Genomic DNA, 15,946 nt, shown 5'->3' with positions numbered 1-15,946 from the left:
TCCTCAACCCCTACAACTGGTTGGCAGCGGTAGGATCGCCTCCGAATGCAACATCTGGCTGGCAGCGGTGAGATCGCCTCCGAATGCATCAGCTGGTGGCAGCGCTACGGATCAACCTTCGTCGAGAGAGATCCTAAGGAACCGGGAAGAGCGAAGAAGAGAGAGCCTTCGTCGAAAGAGGTCCGACGAAACTGGGAGTAGCGAAGAAGAGCGAGCCTTCGACCCAGGGAGTCCGGAGGAACCGGGAACAGCGGACAAATGAACCGGATGGCAGGGTGTTGCAACCGTAAGTGAGCGCGTGGTTTTTTTCCTTTTGATTCGCCAGACTCAGATGTTGTGTGTTCATTTTGATAGTTCTGGGAATCGGGAGTTTGATGCATTGTGTGTTTGCACAAATTAATTAAGGAAAACAGTTCTAACCACCTGTCGGGGCAGCTGCCATGGATCTTAGAAGGTTGACGAGGTTAGACTTGTTGTTGGTGTGCGACGAGTTGGGAGTTGAGGCGGACGAACGGATGAAAACGCCAGCTATCATAAAGGCGATTAACGATAGTGGTAATGATGACAAAAGCATTGAGCTTGCTTGGGAGGTGATACAGGAGCCACGGGAGCGTGAGCGTCGTGAACGTGAGAGTGAGCGTAAGCGTGAAGAACGTGAGAATGAACGGAAGCATGAGCTTCAAGAACTTACTCTTAGGTGTGAGCGTCACGAACGTGAGAATGAACGCGAACGCGAGGAGGAACGTAAGCGTGAATAAAAGTATGAGAGAGAGAAGGCAGCACTGATCAAAGAGATACAGTATTGTGATCAGTTAATGGCACAGAGACAATGGCTGTCTGAGAATTCTGTAGGTAGTACAGAGCGAAAGAATGAAGCAGCATCGAGCGGATTTTCGCCAAAAGCCGACGAGAAGAGTAGTGCCTGTGAGATTGGCTGCAGATTCAAACGTGAAGGGAAAAGGCTAGCCGCTAACGATGCCTTAGTGGCAACAGAGGCCGTTAAAGGCCGCAAGGAGAGCGACGAGGTGCTGTGCCAACAGATGACTGTAGAGACAGGTAGGCCAGCTGCGAACAAATTGGCACAGTTACCGCGCGTGTGCGTCGCTTGTAATGTTAGCGAGGTTGCTAGCGAAGAAAAGGGTACTGCTGCCCGGATAGACACGAGCACCCATGTCAGGTCAGATCTGCGTGCAGAAGTGAGGTGCGAACTGGACGATGCAGTTGAGAGTAGTTCTCGGGATGGCGAGCTCCGTAGTTCACGAGAGAACAACTGCATTGTTCAGGGATCGGTGCGGCTCTCCGCCAGTCTAGATAGCCTAGATAGGGATGATTCAGTTGTTAATCACTCGGACTGTGCGCGTGAGACAGCGATCGATACCGACGGGCTGTGTGCCGATGCACAGCATGAGCTGGGCAGTGCAGTAGAGGGCAGTTCGCAAGAGTGCGAGTTGTCTTACTCGAGTAAAGCCTGCTGCATTGTTCAAGAGTCGGTTGGGCTGTCCGCCAGTCGAGGCAGAGAGAGTGTTTAAGTGAGAATCACTCGGACTGTGCGGGTAAGAGACCGATCCGGGCCGACGAAATGTGTACCGGCCAGCAAGAGGCACGAGAAGGCGACATGAAAGCGAGTGCAAAGAAAAAGCGCCGTAAAAAGAAGCGCGGTAAAGACCGAAAGTCGGTAACTAATGTAGTGCGCCAAAGATGGCGAGAAACCCAAATGGGCAGGGCGCGAGGAAAAAGGTGCGGTCGTCACGGACGATGTTGACGCATCAAACAGGTTCGAGCCACCGGTCAAAGGGGGACCGCGAAGCATGTTCTGCACGGACGCGGACAAAGGGCACGGGACAGTTAAACTCCTCGTCGTTCCGTAGTTCTTTTCAAAGCTCAGCGTGCAGTTCGAAGAAGCGCAAGGTGGCAGGACGAGACCAGGTGGGGTATAGCGACGCGGTCAATCGAGTTTGTGAGGAAAGCGGGGCGCCAGGACGCAAATTGGCAGGAGACCGTAACGTCTTGGGGGAGCCGATAGTGAGTCAGCCCTTTTGTAGTTCCTCGGCAGCCAGAGTAGCTTTCAAACCGCGACCACCTCGAGTCCGACTCAAAGTATGAGTGCGACATAAGCGTTTGGAAAGGGAGGCCAAGAGCGCTTCCGTAGAAATGAAGTGTTGTTTTTTTATTTTGAGCATCGGAAAGTTTTCGCGAATCGAGACTAGGATTTCTTTCAATGTGTAAGGTTTGAGCTTTGTTTGTGTTTTCGTTTGAGAAGCTGAGAGATTTGAAAGATGCGTTTTAAGTAAACCTGTAGTCTCGCGAGATGTTCATTAATAAGTAGATAGGCTTTTTTTGTGTGTGTGAGTAACCTGAAGGTCAAGGTTATCGTCAAAAGGCCTATGGTAAAGCGCGTGTGTTTTAGTTAACCTTCTTTTTTTATACAAGCGTTTTTTTTATTTTCTAAGGTTAACCGCGTAGGTTTTCAGCGAGTGCATGGCTTGCACCGAGAAGCGTTCTTAGTTCCTTTAGCGCGTGTCCTGTGTGGACGGCGGAAGGAAGCAGATTTATGACTGGGTTGCTCGTGTGTGTTGACGGAAGCCGTATTCTGACTTCTCTTATAAGTATGCGTGGAACGAGTTATTAAAAGACGCATTATTTTAAGAGTTCTGCGGAGTGTGTAAGTCCCGCACGTTTAAGTGTTCGTTTAAGTCACGTGTCCTGTAGGACTTTCAGGGAAGAAACGTGAGTAAGCGTAAATGAAAAGTTTGCCTACAACGCAAGTACGCGTTCTGTTTAATGACCACAAGGCTAGTGCGCTTGTGATTACGTACTAGTGAGGTTGACCAGATTGTTCAGTGGCACCAATACGTGCGATAAGTACGCCACTGCGTTAGATTGGAAACATGCTGTTCGTGTAGTTAGGCCACTTAAGTTATGTTCGGCTGTTTTCATTTGTCGTTTGCAACGTCAACGACCCTTTGTTTTGCAACAACAATAGTACTCTGGTCTTGTCGGCATTCGAGGAGAAATGGATAGCTGTTTGGAAGGGTGGTTGGAACTATTTTGTCAAAATTGGGGAAATAAAAGATCAGGGTTCATTTTGACTCAGTAATAGCCTGGCGGGTCAGGAGTGAAGAGCCTGCGCTTACACGTGGTGCAGCGCTCTGTTGTTTTGTTTGTTTGACGTATGTTCTCCAGGGCCCAGGATCTCGAAGGTTGTCAAACGAGGCTCGACCCCAGTACCCTGCAGCTTCTTTCAGCGTTCCTCATGGCCAGCGAATTGAGTTCACCGGCCATTCAGAACAACCGGGGCGAGGACGAGCTGTTAGATATGGGGCTGTTTCCTGTGCCAACTTCGAGTTCCCCAGACCACATCGAATCGCAGCACATTCCAGAGGAGCGCTCGAGCCAACAAGTTGGTACGCCGCCGGTGGAGCCGTGCCGCCGGGAGTAGAAGGGGCCCTCGGACAATGGAGCCCAATCGTCCCCCTTCTTCGCCTTTGAAGAAGGCATTTGCTACCACAGCGGGGCCGTACCGCCGGGAGTAGGTGAGCCCTCGGACAATGGCGCCCAGCGTCCCCATTCTCCGCCTTTGAAAAACGCAATTGCAAGTCTGCAAGGCAAGACCGCAGAGAGCTGTCGGGTGTGACACCGCGACACGGGCGCCAACCATTGGCCGAAAATGGCTTCATCTGAGCGGACTCTCCCATTGGCCGAACATGACGCGACTTCCAGTCCTCGAAGGGTTTAAAAGAAGCATTCCAGAGAGACCAGAGCGTTCCCTGATTGACCTCTCTCGAACTTCTTGCCGCGGGCCGCAGCGTCCGAGTTGCTGCCGGCCCGTAATGACTGTACGACTGTTACTTGACTCTCACCTCTCTGTATATAATGTAAAATAAACCCTCCCAAGTTTGTTTTTCATCCCGAAGTCCGTCCTCAACCCCTACAGCGTATTAGTCTACAGTTGGGAGCCCTACTCAAAAGAGAAATGCAGGGAGGCCAAAAAGAGTACGCAAAATTAAATGACGCGCAAATAGCGCAAATAGCGGCTGGCACAGAGGAAGCAATAAAGAAACATCCCATGGAAAGGTGGGATTATAATCAGAACTACTCATTAGTACAAAAATAAAAGAGGTAAAAGGAGTAAACCGCTGTAGAGGAAAGGGGAAGCCACGAAGTTGGTTGAATAAAGAAATTAGAGAGGCCATCGAACAACGACGGTGGGCATCTCGGGAACACAGAGAAGCAAAGAGGGCGCAGTTATCTGAAGAGGAAATAGGCCAAAAACGGGAATATTATCGACAAAAGAAACAACAAGTGCAGGTCCTCGTCCAGGCTAAAATAAAGCAGTCCTCTGATCGCTGGCTGGCTGAAGTTCGCGATGCAACTAAAGGGGGGTCAAGAAAATTCTGGAACCATATAAGCTGGTTGGGTAAAGCTAATCACAGAAAAGAGGAACAGATTCACGATGCCGAAGGAAATTGTTTAGAGGGAGATGACGCTGTGAACTACATTGGTTCAGTTATAGCAGAGTCATTTACGAAAGACGATAGGGTAATCGCCCCAAGTGAGGGAGCAACACAGAATAGCATAATAGAAAACAGCTTAGAATTGACCAATCTTAACTGGTAAAAGGCGGAAGCAAATGTTCCAAAATGCACCTCCGCGGGGATAGACGAAATTCCAATCAAGTTAATTAATGAACTTGGCCCAAGAAGCAAGGAAACGCTGATAAAAGCATTGGAGGCAGTCATAACAAATAAGCAAATTCCGCACAGCTGGAAACAGAGTAAAATGAATTTGATTTATAAAGGGAAAGGTGATAAGAAGAACATAACATTTTTCCGACCAATTACGATAACATCAGTTATATATAGGCTGGCAATGCAGGCGGTGAAATTAAAAATGCAGTCATGGGTAGAAAGTAATAGAATACTTGGAGAACTTCAGAACGGGTTCAGAAGTGGTAGGCGCTTAGATGATAGCCTGTTCGTGCTTACCCAGTGCATAGAAATAGCTAAGGCGGAAAATAGACCTCCGTATTTAGCCTTCCTGGACATAAGTGGTGCATACGACAATGTGAACAGGGAACTCCTGTGGAACATATTTAAAGCTGAAGGTATCGGTAATGAGGTAATTGATTTTCTACAGGAACTATATCGAGAAAATAATGTTGAAATAACATGGGAAGGAATCAAGAGTACAACTGTCGAGGTTCACAAAGGATTAAGACAAGGTTGTCCTCTATCACCGCTGCTGTTCATGCTTTATATGATAAGCATGGAAAGAAGGTTACAACGAAGCAATCTAGGGTATAATCTGTCGTACAGATTAGGCGAAAAGGTTGTTGAGCAACGACTACCGGGTTTAATGTATGCGGACGATATTGTACTGTTAGCAGATAGCCAGGAAGATTTGCAAACTCTGGTTAATTACTGTGGGGACGAAGGAGACAGTTTAGGTTTCAGTTTTAGTGCAGCTAAGTCCGGTGGGATGTTTTTCAACGATACAACTGATCAGGATCGAGCTTACAATACAAGGCCACGAAATACCCCGAGTGGCCGAATACAAGTATCTCGGGGTATGGATAAACAAAGGGCAGATGTACACGGAAAAGCACGAACAGTCTCTAATAGCAAAAGGGCGAAGAGATGCCGGGATAATGAAACATAAGTGGGGTTACAACAGGTATGAGGTACTGAGAGGCATTTGGAAGGGAGTAATGGCGCCGGGGCTTACTTTCGGGAATGCGGTCCTTAAGGGCAGAGGTTCAGTCGAGACTAGAAGTTAAATCAGAGAGCTGTGGGAAGGTTAGCACTAGGTGCCCACGGGAAAACCACAAACGAAGCAGTACAGGGAGATATGGGCTGGGCATCATTCGAAGCACGGGAAGCTCAGAGTAAAATCCTATACGAAAAACGTCTGAGGAAATTGGATGATAACAGGTGGGCAGCTAAGGTGTTTAAATACCTATACAGAAAGAGCGTTGACTCACAATGGCGGAAAAAAACTAGGAAGCTAACCAGTAAGTATGCCAGACACGAGGACGAAAAAGGACAGAGCATTAAACGACAGGTTAAAATGCGGAAGGTAAAAATAGGATAAATTCAATGGAAAAGAAGCATAGTGTAGAACTATATCGATACTGGAAACAGCAGATCAGGAATTAAGCGTTTTATGATAACTCAAGAGGCAGTGCCCTACTCTTTGAAGCTAGATCAGGATGTGGCGTTTTTCACTGGTCTATTCGGAGCAGGATTTCTTGCTCCACGGCAACGGATCCGAATTTCACTGGTCGATCTGGAGCGGTTCGTGCGTTCCACTGGTCGTTTCGGATCAACTCGCTCCGCGCCGGATCTCTCTCACTTGCTCCGCTGCCGAGGCGCGGATTCGGGCGGAAATAGCACGCGTCACTTCCGTCTTCAAGCGAAATCGGTACCCGATTGGTACGCACACGGAGGAAGGAAACCACGGAGGAAACTAAGGAGAGGCCCTACCCCCTCCGCGCGCTAGGAGAAAAGTGTGGCGGAAATGATAGTAGTAGGTTCTCATTTTTTTGCTGCTTTTTTTTTGCTGCATGGCCACGCCTTTTGGGCCACAATGGCGGCGTTGTTCTGATTTTTTGAGCGCTCACATGTGTTGCTCTGGTAGGTTTCGTGCCGTGGCAAAGGCGCTGTGTGGGCGGGTTTGCGTTAGTCACCGTGTCTTGTTGCGCTGTGTTACCTGCACTGTGCGCTGCCGGATGTTGCGCGAGCGAGCGCGCTCCGCGCGCGAAAGCACGCGCAGCGCGGCGTGGTTTCGCGAAAGATGTAAACAAGAGAGGAGGGTGGCACAAAAGGCGGAGCATCGCCATGAGCAACGCCAACTTCCGGCTTCACTTTTGCTTCACAAAGAGTGACGTCAGGAACGTGGAGCTATAAAAAGAAATTTAACGAAGAATAAGACACATGTGTGTGGTAAATATGTAGAAACAATGGAACACCTCATACTAAAATGTGATGGCACGGAGGAAGGAAACTAAGGAGAGGCCCTACCCCCTCCGCGCGCTAGAAGAAAAGTGTGGCGGAAATGACGTATAGGTTCTCCTTTTTTTGCTGCTTTTTTATTTTTTTTGCTGCATGGCCACGCCTTTTGGGCCACAATGGCGGCGTTGTTCTGATTTTTTGAGCGCTCACATGTGTTGCTCTGGTAGGTTTCGTGCCGTGGCAAAGGCGCTGTGTGGGCGGGTTTGCGTTAGTCACCGTGTCTTGTTGCGCTGTGTTTCCTGCACTGTGCTCTGCCGGATGTTGCGCGAGCGAGCGCGCTCCGCGCGCGAAACCACGCGCAGCGCGGCGTGGTTTCGCGAAAGATGTAAACAAGAGAGGAGGGTGGCACAAAAGGCGGAGCATCGCCATGAGCAACGCCAACTTCCGGCTTCACTTTTGCTTCACAAAGAGTGACGTCAGGGCCTCTCCTTAGTTTCCTTCCTCCGTGTGTGATGGTATCAATCCCGATGTCGATGCGGCCACAGTCACCCTTCCTGAGGCCCTAGGGTTCAGAGATAATGATAGTCATGTAAATAAATGTGCGGTGGAAATTAGCAAAAGGCGATTGGAGGATTGGTGACTCAAAAGCAGAGAGGTGACATAAAGTTAAAAGGGTAGGAAGACGTATTTAAAGAAAATCAATAAATTCAATAACACACAACACAGATAAAAATAAAAGGCAAAATAAAAATCTGAGCATGGTGGCAACTGCCATCGCCCCGTTTCAAAGGGGTCGCTCCTATCATCCATCCATCCATCCATCCATCTACTCTTTTCGACGCGCCGCCTATCCAGCGCTACACTCTACCAGCGCTGGCATATGGGCCTCTTCGATTTTCGCAGTTCTGGCAGCCCGCTGGTAGCCAGACGGCAGCCAGCTAGTTCCGGTTCTGACAGGAAGTCACGTGGGCTGGGATCCCAAGACAACCCGAACCTGCCCGAAGTTTGCAAAATCGAACGCCGGTACAGCTGGCCAAATGTAAACATGCTACCAGCATGGCAGCGCCCGTCGAGGCCGACGCGCGCTCGGCGTAGTCGGCCCATTTATGCGTTGCCACCTTGAAAATGTATAGTTGCATTCTGGAATACGATCGCTTTCGCGCGATTTCGCGCGACTCGTCGCAGGACGCGTACTGGGCCAACCTCGCCTTGCGCAGCGCAACAGATGGCCTCCGACGCGGCAGATGACAAGACGCGAAATTGTGATTGTATACTCGAAAGCGATAGCTGGAAGATCCCTGTTCGCAGCGATCACGTCGCCCACCGGCGACATTGATGAGTTGGCGCTGTATCATCACAAGACATGAGAAAGCAGGTTATCGGGTACGTCTCATACGCATAAAATTTCGCGCCGACCTGCTTTAGCTTCGATTTCAGAAAGTTTGTTGTGGCTGATGGTGCTTCTCATTTAAGGAGCTGGACGCGGCTGGCGCGTGAAAATGCACGTCGCCTGTGACCAGCGAAACGTTTCACACGAAAAACAACATTGGTCGCAATCATGAGAGCAATAAGCCAATGTACGTGTGTCTAAATGTACCCAGTGCAATCAGTGTATTCTTAGATCAACGGCCTGCAGTTCGAACACATATCGGTTTCGAGCTGCCACCTAAGCATACGACGGAGAGACGGAGCGAACACGGGCTAACTGCAAAGCCTTCGTAAACTGCAGAGAAAGGAGAGATATACATACGCTAAATATGTGAAAAGGAACGCCACCAGAGAAAGACGAAACCAAGATGTACCGCAATGTGTGAATGAGCGTCTACAACTTGCGTGGAACACGATGCAGATAACATGCACGCATGAGAGCGCGGCGCGCTGTTTACCACCGCGAAGAAGTAATCAGGGGACACACACACATAAAAGCTTCAAACGGTTCACCACGGCTCGTATCACACCGCTTCGCGATGCGGAACGGAGCGTTAGAACCTAAAAAGATAACGCTAGAAGTAAGGAAATCCGGAGATGACCGTATACAGTTGGCTGAGCGAGATAAATTGAAGTCCTCAAGCGCCCGCGTTGAAATCCGTGAAGTCCCCGTAAAGATGGCGGCGAGCGCCCATCGCCTCTTTTAGTCGTCTGCTAGCCAGAGAACTTCCAGAGAGCAGCCAGACCAAAATCGTCCTGGCAGGTTCTGGCAGCCCGCGGGTAGCCAGAACCGTCCAGCGCGAGCAAAACGAACGCGCGGCGGAAGTGCGTAACGCGGTGGGCGGAGCAACCCGAGAAAAACGAAGACGCTCTGGCTGGCTCTGGCAGCCCGCGGGTAGCCAGAAGTGGAAAATCGAAGAAGCCCATAGCGCTGGTTCGCCCGTTGCAACGCTCATGAGAGCGTGAGCCTCCCTAGACACTAGCGCCACATTTCCCTCTAGGGTATTTATTTCGAAACTCTGCAAAGTTGGTTCTTTTATGACCACTATGACTTTATTCTGATTCTGCGAGGACGCGCGTGTTTCGCTTCTCCGTTATGGATTGTTGAAGTCTCAATGCGCTTTTCTCGTATGTCACTCATATGTGTCAACTTACTGGAAAGCGTGAGGAGCGTCAGGGCTGAAAGCTGGAAGGATTTCTGCGAAACGTTCTGGCAAACGTGACAGCTCACGTAGCGCGCAGACGACGTAGTGGAGGAAAGTTTGAGACAAAACTTACCAGTTTTCAGATTTACTTTGTTGTCATGATGAAGGCACGGTTGCGCTCAGCACGGTGTTTGAAGGAAGACGTCGTGGACGCAAAGAACTCCCCAGACTCGAGCAGTAGATGCGCTACTCGTGCCGAGCCCAAATCTGCCAATGCGAGGCCGACTGAACCTCGAGTCGCGGCCAAGAGAAAACCCGAGCTGAAGCGAACGGAAGCTGAGAATCCCGCTGAAAGACAGTTGCCTGTTACAAATGTGACACCAGCAGCTGCCGCCTTTGACGCGCAGCAGGAACCCACATCTTCAAAAACGTCTAAAAGAGCTGGTTCAGCGCCGTTTAAAATTGAATATTCGCATGGTCCACGTCATGAAACGGACAAAACATCCCCTTACTTTCCTTGGGTGCCTAAAAATTGGGAGGAGGTCTTGGCAAATGTGCGCAAAATGCGCCAGGCAATCGAAGCCCCTGTCGACACCATGGGCTGCGATAAGTGTGTCGACCAGTCAGTTCCACAAAAGGTGAGATGCGCTTGAACACTGCATAGATATATATGTCGCTGATGCCAGGCTGCTTTTGCTGTAGTATTTCTTTAGTTATTTTTTTAGGTACACACGCACACACATAACCATGCTGGTGCCGCAATTGACAGTAGTAATATCGAATCATTTTGAGTATGCTGTAAAGCCTCTGAGTGAATCGGGAACAGCGGACATGTCAGAATTGCACTTTATAGTTACTTTGACTCCAATTTATTTTACTTTTTAAAGAGCGATAATAGTGGGCCGAATCACGTTACTTCGTGAGGTGTCTCGCAACACTCGTATAATGTTGTGTTACACCTGATACTGAAATATCCACCTACTTGCCACAGAGCGCATGTAGCTGTCATAGCCACCCTTACCTCCTGCACTTAAAACATTTATTGCAACACAGATACTGTGAGCTGAGAGTACACAAGGAGACATGGACAGGAGGAGTGCAACATTTGCCTGGCTGTCTTCTCATGTACTATATATATATATATGGTATACCAGAAACAATATGACCTGTTGCATCTGAATGTAGTGCTTGCTTTTGTAATGCCCGTGCATTTTTAGTGTTGCTAGAGCCTCAGTGAAAACATGGATGATATATCTGCTTACAAAAGCCAAACCATTGTTTGGTGCTTACCATAAATTCAGAAAAGAGCTGTCGTGAGAAACTTGCCTTTCATTTATAGTTGGAACTGTCTGGCTGCCTAAATGGAAATGAAAAAAAGAAAAAAAAAACCTAGCTCTCTCTCATATATATATATATATATATATATATATGATGAACCAAGGCTCTTGATTATGCTAGCTAACATCTTCATGGCATCATTAAAAATTCCCTTCCTTGAAAAGCACTTCATCAAACCAATATTTTACAGAATATTTCTTGGTGATATATCTTTGTGTAGCCTGATTGTAAACAAAGCCTTTGCACTTCATTTTAATTTCAACTTGCACCCATTGATTAGCCTGACACACTTTCCCAAGGGAGCATAGTGTATGTGCATGGAGGTTGCATTTCCACATCACAGTATAAAAAGTTGCAGTTATCACCCATAATGCCAAGCAGTGAGGTAATGGCAGGTGCAATAATATTAGGCACAGCAAGTCTCAAGTCTTGCACTGTTTCATGGGGTGTCGGTTCGAGTAACTACTCAAAGATGAGCATGAGAGACGAAAAAAAAAAAAAAAAACACTTTATTCAACCTTAGCTTGTGGAGGTGTCACTCCTCACTGGTGGAGAGTCGTGGCTTTTTTTTTCTTCCTGCCTTTTGCTTTTGCTTCTCCTGTGGTTTTGCTTCTCCTGCCCGTTTGTGCTACACCTGAAGTTATAAAGTATAATTTCAGGCAGTGTAATATTGTGTACATACAAGCAAAATAACTCTACCTGCATGGCTTTTTTGTTTGCGTAAGGGTATACGGATTGATTGCACTGTTTCACTGTTGAACGTAATTCTTGCACAACTTTCAGAGAAAAAAAAAGATGTTAAATATATTTCTGTTTATGGGGTACAAGCAAGCTCGTTTCCATCAATATGACACAAAATCTTCTCATTTCCACCACAATCCAAAGGCGTGTTCTTAGTAGTAGACAGGCCCTTTAATACCCCTAGCTGGCTGTAATTAGCAACACAAAACTAAATACCCCTTTTCTTTTTCACACTTTCTTTTCCCTGCAACTATGCAGCAAAAGTCACCATAGTGCATGCGTGTGTGTGCACTATTGTCTTTCTCCTACTTGTGCTTCCACTTGTCCCTCAAGTCCCCTCTTTTCAACTCACCTTCCCTTGCATTCCTGACTTGTTGCTGTCTACAGTTCGATGTTTATAAAACTAAAATGAAACTAGTACACATGCCTTCCTTCCTCAAGCCTAAGCAGCTGCTTGTACTGAATGACACACATATACGAGTGCTTGGTAGTGCTCATGATTCTTCCCACTAAATAGCTGGCATTTTAGCATTGCACGCAGTGTAATACCATGTTGGAAGGGTACGCATTTGGGCTGGTTGGCTCATGATTACGAGCAGAAAACAGCGCTCGGCAACAGGACGAAGAGAATACCACGATGACCGCATACGTCTCATTTCTGAAACCTTTCACATCCATAATAGCGGCAACGCATGTGTAAGCCTTCTCGTCCATTTCACGGCATCCTTCCTTCCAAAGGAGATAGCTTTCATATCTCATTGATTATAATTTATTGCCCCTCCGCATGCTGAATTTTTGTTCCTTTTTTGTTCTTCGTTATAGTGGTAGATTATATATATGCTGACTGAAAGAATAAAGACACTTGGTTGTTAGTCAGCACTGTGGTTTGTGTCCTTCTCTTTGTCCTGTCGATTGGTGCTGTTTTCTGCTCGTAACCACGGTGGGGTGCATTACCTGCCTGGCTTAGTCCAAAGCATTCAACTGTGTGTGATCAATCACAACATCAGACAAAAATTTATATTTTTCAGAAACACAATGGTGGTGGTACTTGTCGCTATAATTGTGAAATGTAGTGCATAACGTGTCTTCTTGCGATTTTGCTTAACAATGACAGATGATGCAACTGTTACATTGCAGTGGAATTTTTTTTTTTTGTCTGGCGTTGCTACAGACTACTTGTACTTACAATAATTTATTCTGGACAAAACAGGCAAGTAATGCACTCTGATGCACTACCAAAATACCACCCGTGTGTGAAATATGAGTGTGGGTGAGCGAGCAGTTTAGCATGAAGCTGTGTATATGTGCTTCTATTTATGTAACATTCGGTATGTGGACTACACTTGAGCATGTGTGACACTTTGTGACAATGATTAAAATGCATCTGGGGAGTCACAGAATTCATGAAACATTTCACATTGCAGCTTGTTCGTTACCAGCTTTTGGTTTCACTGATGTTGTCGAGCCAGACAAAAGATGAAGTGACACATGCAGCAGTGGGACGCCTCCGTGAGTTTTCCCTGACTCCGGAAAGTATGGCAGCAGCCAACGAAAAGCATATTGAACAACTCATCTACCCTGTTAGCTTCTACAAGGTGAGCACTGCCATGGCATATGTGTATTACTTTGTTGCAGGCCTCGACATTTGAAATTAAACCTCTTCTAGCTGGTTGCCGAATATTTTGTGACGTACTGTTTGAGCTCCAAAACTAGAACAGATCGACACCATTTGAACAAGGGAAGACTAGGGCTGGAGACTATGTTTCGACAACGAAACAGGGCAGCAACTGTCCTCGTGGTAAAGTTTATGTACACAGCTCACTCTTCCCCTAGGGTGAAGCTAGAGCATATATTGTCATGTAGTAGTGATGGTGAAGAAGGTAGCAAAACTGTGATTATAGAAACTAGCATATTATTGGGTGAACTTGTGCCCTCAAAAGCAGGCCACACTAAAAAATACAACGACAGCGGCGAACACACTCGGCGATCGTCGAAAATCTGATCAGCAGGTCAAGCGCGTCGGCTTTTATACAGCGGTCGTTGAATGTTCTAGACTAATCGCTGGGACCCGCGTGTCTTCCACAAAGTTCTACACCATTCGCGTCACACGATGAAATCAGATAACACAAAGTTCGGCAACAACAGACAGCGGATAGAAGCATCAATAACATTCCAGAAACTTCCGATACATGCAGGCGCGTTCCGCGCTGTGCGATAACAATTGTTAAGCAGTCGGCAACAACAGACAGCGGATAGAAGCATCAATAACATTCCAGAAACTTCCGATACATGCAGGCGCGTTCCGCGCTGTGCGATAACAATTGTGAAGCGGCGAAACATGGTCGCCCGATAAAGATAGGCAAGTGCACCTGTCAATATGCTATACTATTATTCTATAGTTGTCATTATACTACTACTATATGGTTACTCTAGTCATCATATGCAACACTACCGAGTAAGGAATCTTTATCGGATGGACAAAATGTAGAAGCAGCATCTGTAGCGACGATTACATTCATCATTAAAAATAACTTTACAGTAGTACTAGCTGAAAGAAATGATTCACAATTAACTCTAAATCAACCCTACGAGGATGCGCCTATATTGGTAAGGAGGGCGGCATTCATTATAATATGGCCAGGATAACGGAATTATTCTATTCCAATGGTATTCCTTTTTGCACTCCATCAGTGCTAGAATAGAGTAAAAGGAGCCCTTGGATTTTACTAGCCCATCCTAAAAGACTATCCAAGCAGCAGCATTTCCAAACATAAATGATCTTGACGGCGTCTTGCTAGATCCTGTGACTTCATACAAGTACCTTGGCATCCACATCAGTTCTAATCTTTCTTGGCACATACATGTTAACTATGGTACTAACAACGCAAACCGCATGTACCTTGGCATCCACATCAGTTCTAATCTTTATTGGCACATACATGTTAACTATGGTACTAACAACGCAAACCGCATGCTAGGCTACTTCCAAGACAATTTTTCCAGAGAACCTTCATCAGTAAAAGTAGATCTATATAAAACTTTTGTTCACCCTAAATTAGGTTATGCGAGCGCTATCTGGGACCCCAAAAACACTACACTTCCAGAAATGATTGAATCCATTCAGAATTGCACAGCATGTTTCATTCTATCAAACTACTCTCAGCATGCCAGTGCATCATCAATGAAAGCAACACTTGCTTTACCTGAACTATCTTTGCGCCGTAAGTGCTCACGCCTTTCGTTATTCCACAAAATCTATCATTATAATCTGATTCTAAAAGGCGTTCTTTCTTCTGCTCCCGTCGACGTGTCATTGCGCTCATGCCGTAACCATAAAGCTGGTGTGCCATCGTGTCAAACTAATACCCACAGCAAATCTTTCATTCCAAAGACTAGCGAAGAATGGAACCACCTTCCTGCATCCATCACTGGTATCACTGACATCAACAGCTTAAAGACTGCCATTCATGAAGCCTTTTGCTATCATATTTTTTTTTCTTGTTATAACTATATTTTTTCTGTATTTTACTGTGTAAATATTAGTATTTACCACTCCTTCCTGTAATGCCCTCGGACCTTGGAAGTATGCTAAATAAATAAATGTTCTACAGAAATATTACACAATAATATCAAGCAATGAGTTTCTTAGTCCCCTATAATGTGATGGAAACATAAAGACATGTTATTGGCACATGAAAGTCAACCCTTTACTCACCACTAACAAAACAGGCTGTTCCCATCCTAGGTCTAAGACCTGCAAACACCTTGGAAACAACATAGCGTTAAACCACTAATGAACATGTGCATGAAATTAAGTCCAGCTTTACCTGCTCTAGCTCCAACATCATTTATGTGCTATAACCAACAGGCATTAATGTTTCAAAAGGAGCTCTAGAATCTACATGTTATACTAATAACAAGAATTTAAATGACAGTGCTTAACTTCTTGCAATCTAACATACAGCGAGCACAGCTAATGGTATACCTCCCCTCTTTCTTCCAGTTTTATGAGCCATTTTTTAAACCACTTTCTCTCCTTTCATTACTATAAATCAACCAAAAGCTTTTACTTCAGTTTTCTTACAGAAAAATAGCTGGGGTTGATAAGAAAGCAAGTCTTGACGACTGCTTGCCAGACCTTACCAACCTACAACAACAGGAGTGACATTTGCTACTCAACGACATATCGCTTCTCAAAACAAAACACTGTCAGCAGTGACAGGAAAAAAAAATGGGACATGAAAAGCATAATAAATATGTTCAAGTTAACATAGGCATTTAATATGCATCGCTATACTGGTATGTTAAGCATACAAGAAAATACAAAAGCAAGAACATGAAAAA

General features: G+C 46.3%; 2 protein-coding genes across 9 annotated transcripts in view; one reads left to right on the top strand and one right to left on the bottom strand.

The window, feature by feature from the left end:
* The window catches only part of LOC135904033 (F-box only protein 9), a 94,821-nt gene extending 85,025 nt beyond the window's left edge, over nt 1–9,796 (bottom strand). For 2 of the 3 annotated variants that reach the window (XM_065434609.2, XM_065434608.2), the window contains exon 1: nt 9,657–9,796. The gene's annotated coding sequence lies outside the window, so the exon portion shown is untranslated. The remainder of the gene's footprint in view (nt 1–9,656) is intronic. The other variant, XM_065434610.2, reaches the window with a different exon arrangement.
* Nthl1 (Nth-like DNA glycosylase 1) overlaps nt 9,682–15,946 on the top strand; it is a 36,870-nt gene continuing 30,605 nt past the window's right edge. For all 6 annotated transcript variants that reach the window (XR_010564993.2, XM_070539298.1, XM_065434600.2 and 3 more), the window contains exons 1-2: nt 9,682–10,161; nt 13,027–13,197. Coding sequence is in view for 5 of the 6 variants with exons in the window: in XM_070539298.1 (XP_070395399.1) it covers nt 9,682–10,161; nt 13,027–13,197 (651 nt within the window). In the remaining variant the exon portion in view is untranslated. The remainder of the gene's footprint in view (nt 10,162–13,026; nt 13,198–15,946) is intronic.

The sequence above is a fragment of the Dermacentor albipictus genome, chromosome 5 (genome assembly GCF_038994185.2).
Source record: "Dermacentor albipictus isolate Rhodes 1998 colony chromosome 5, USDA_Dalb.pri_finalv2, whole genome shotgun sequence".
Taxonomy (NCBI): Eukaryota; Metazoa; Arthropoda; class Arachnida; order Ixodida; family Ixodidae; genus Dermacentor; species Dermacentor albipictus.
The sequence above is the reverse complement of the archived record's forward strand: the minus strand, read 5'-3'. Positions and strand labels throughout refer to the sequence as shown.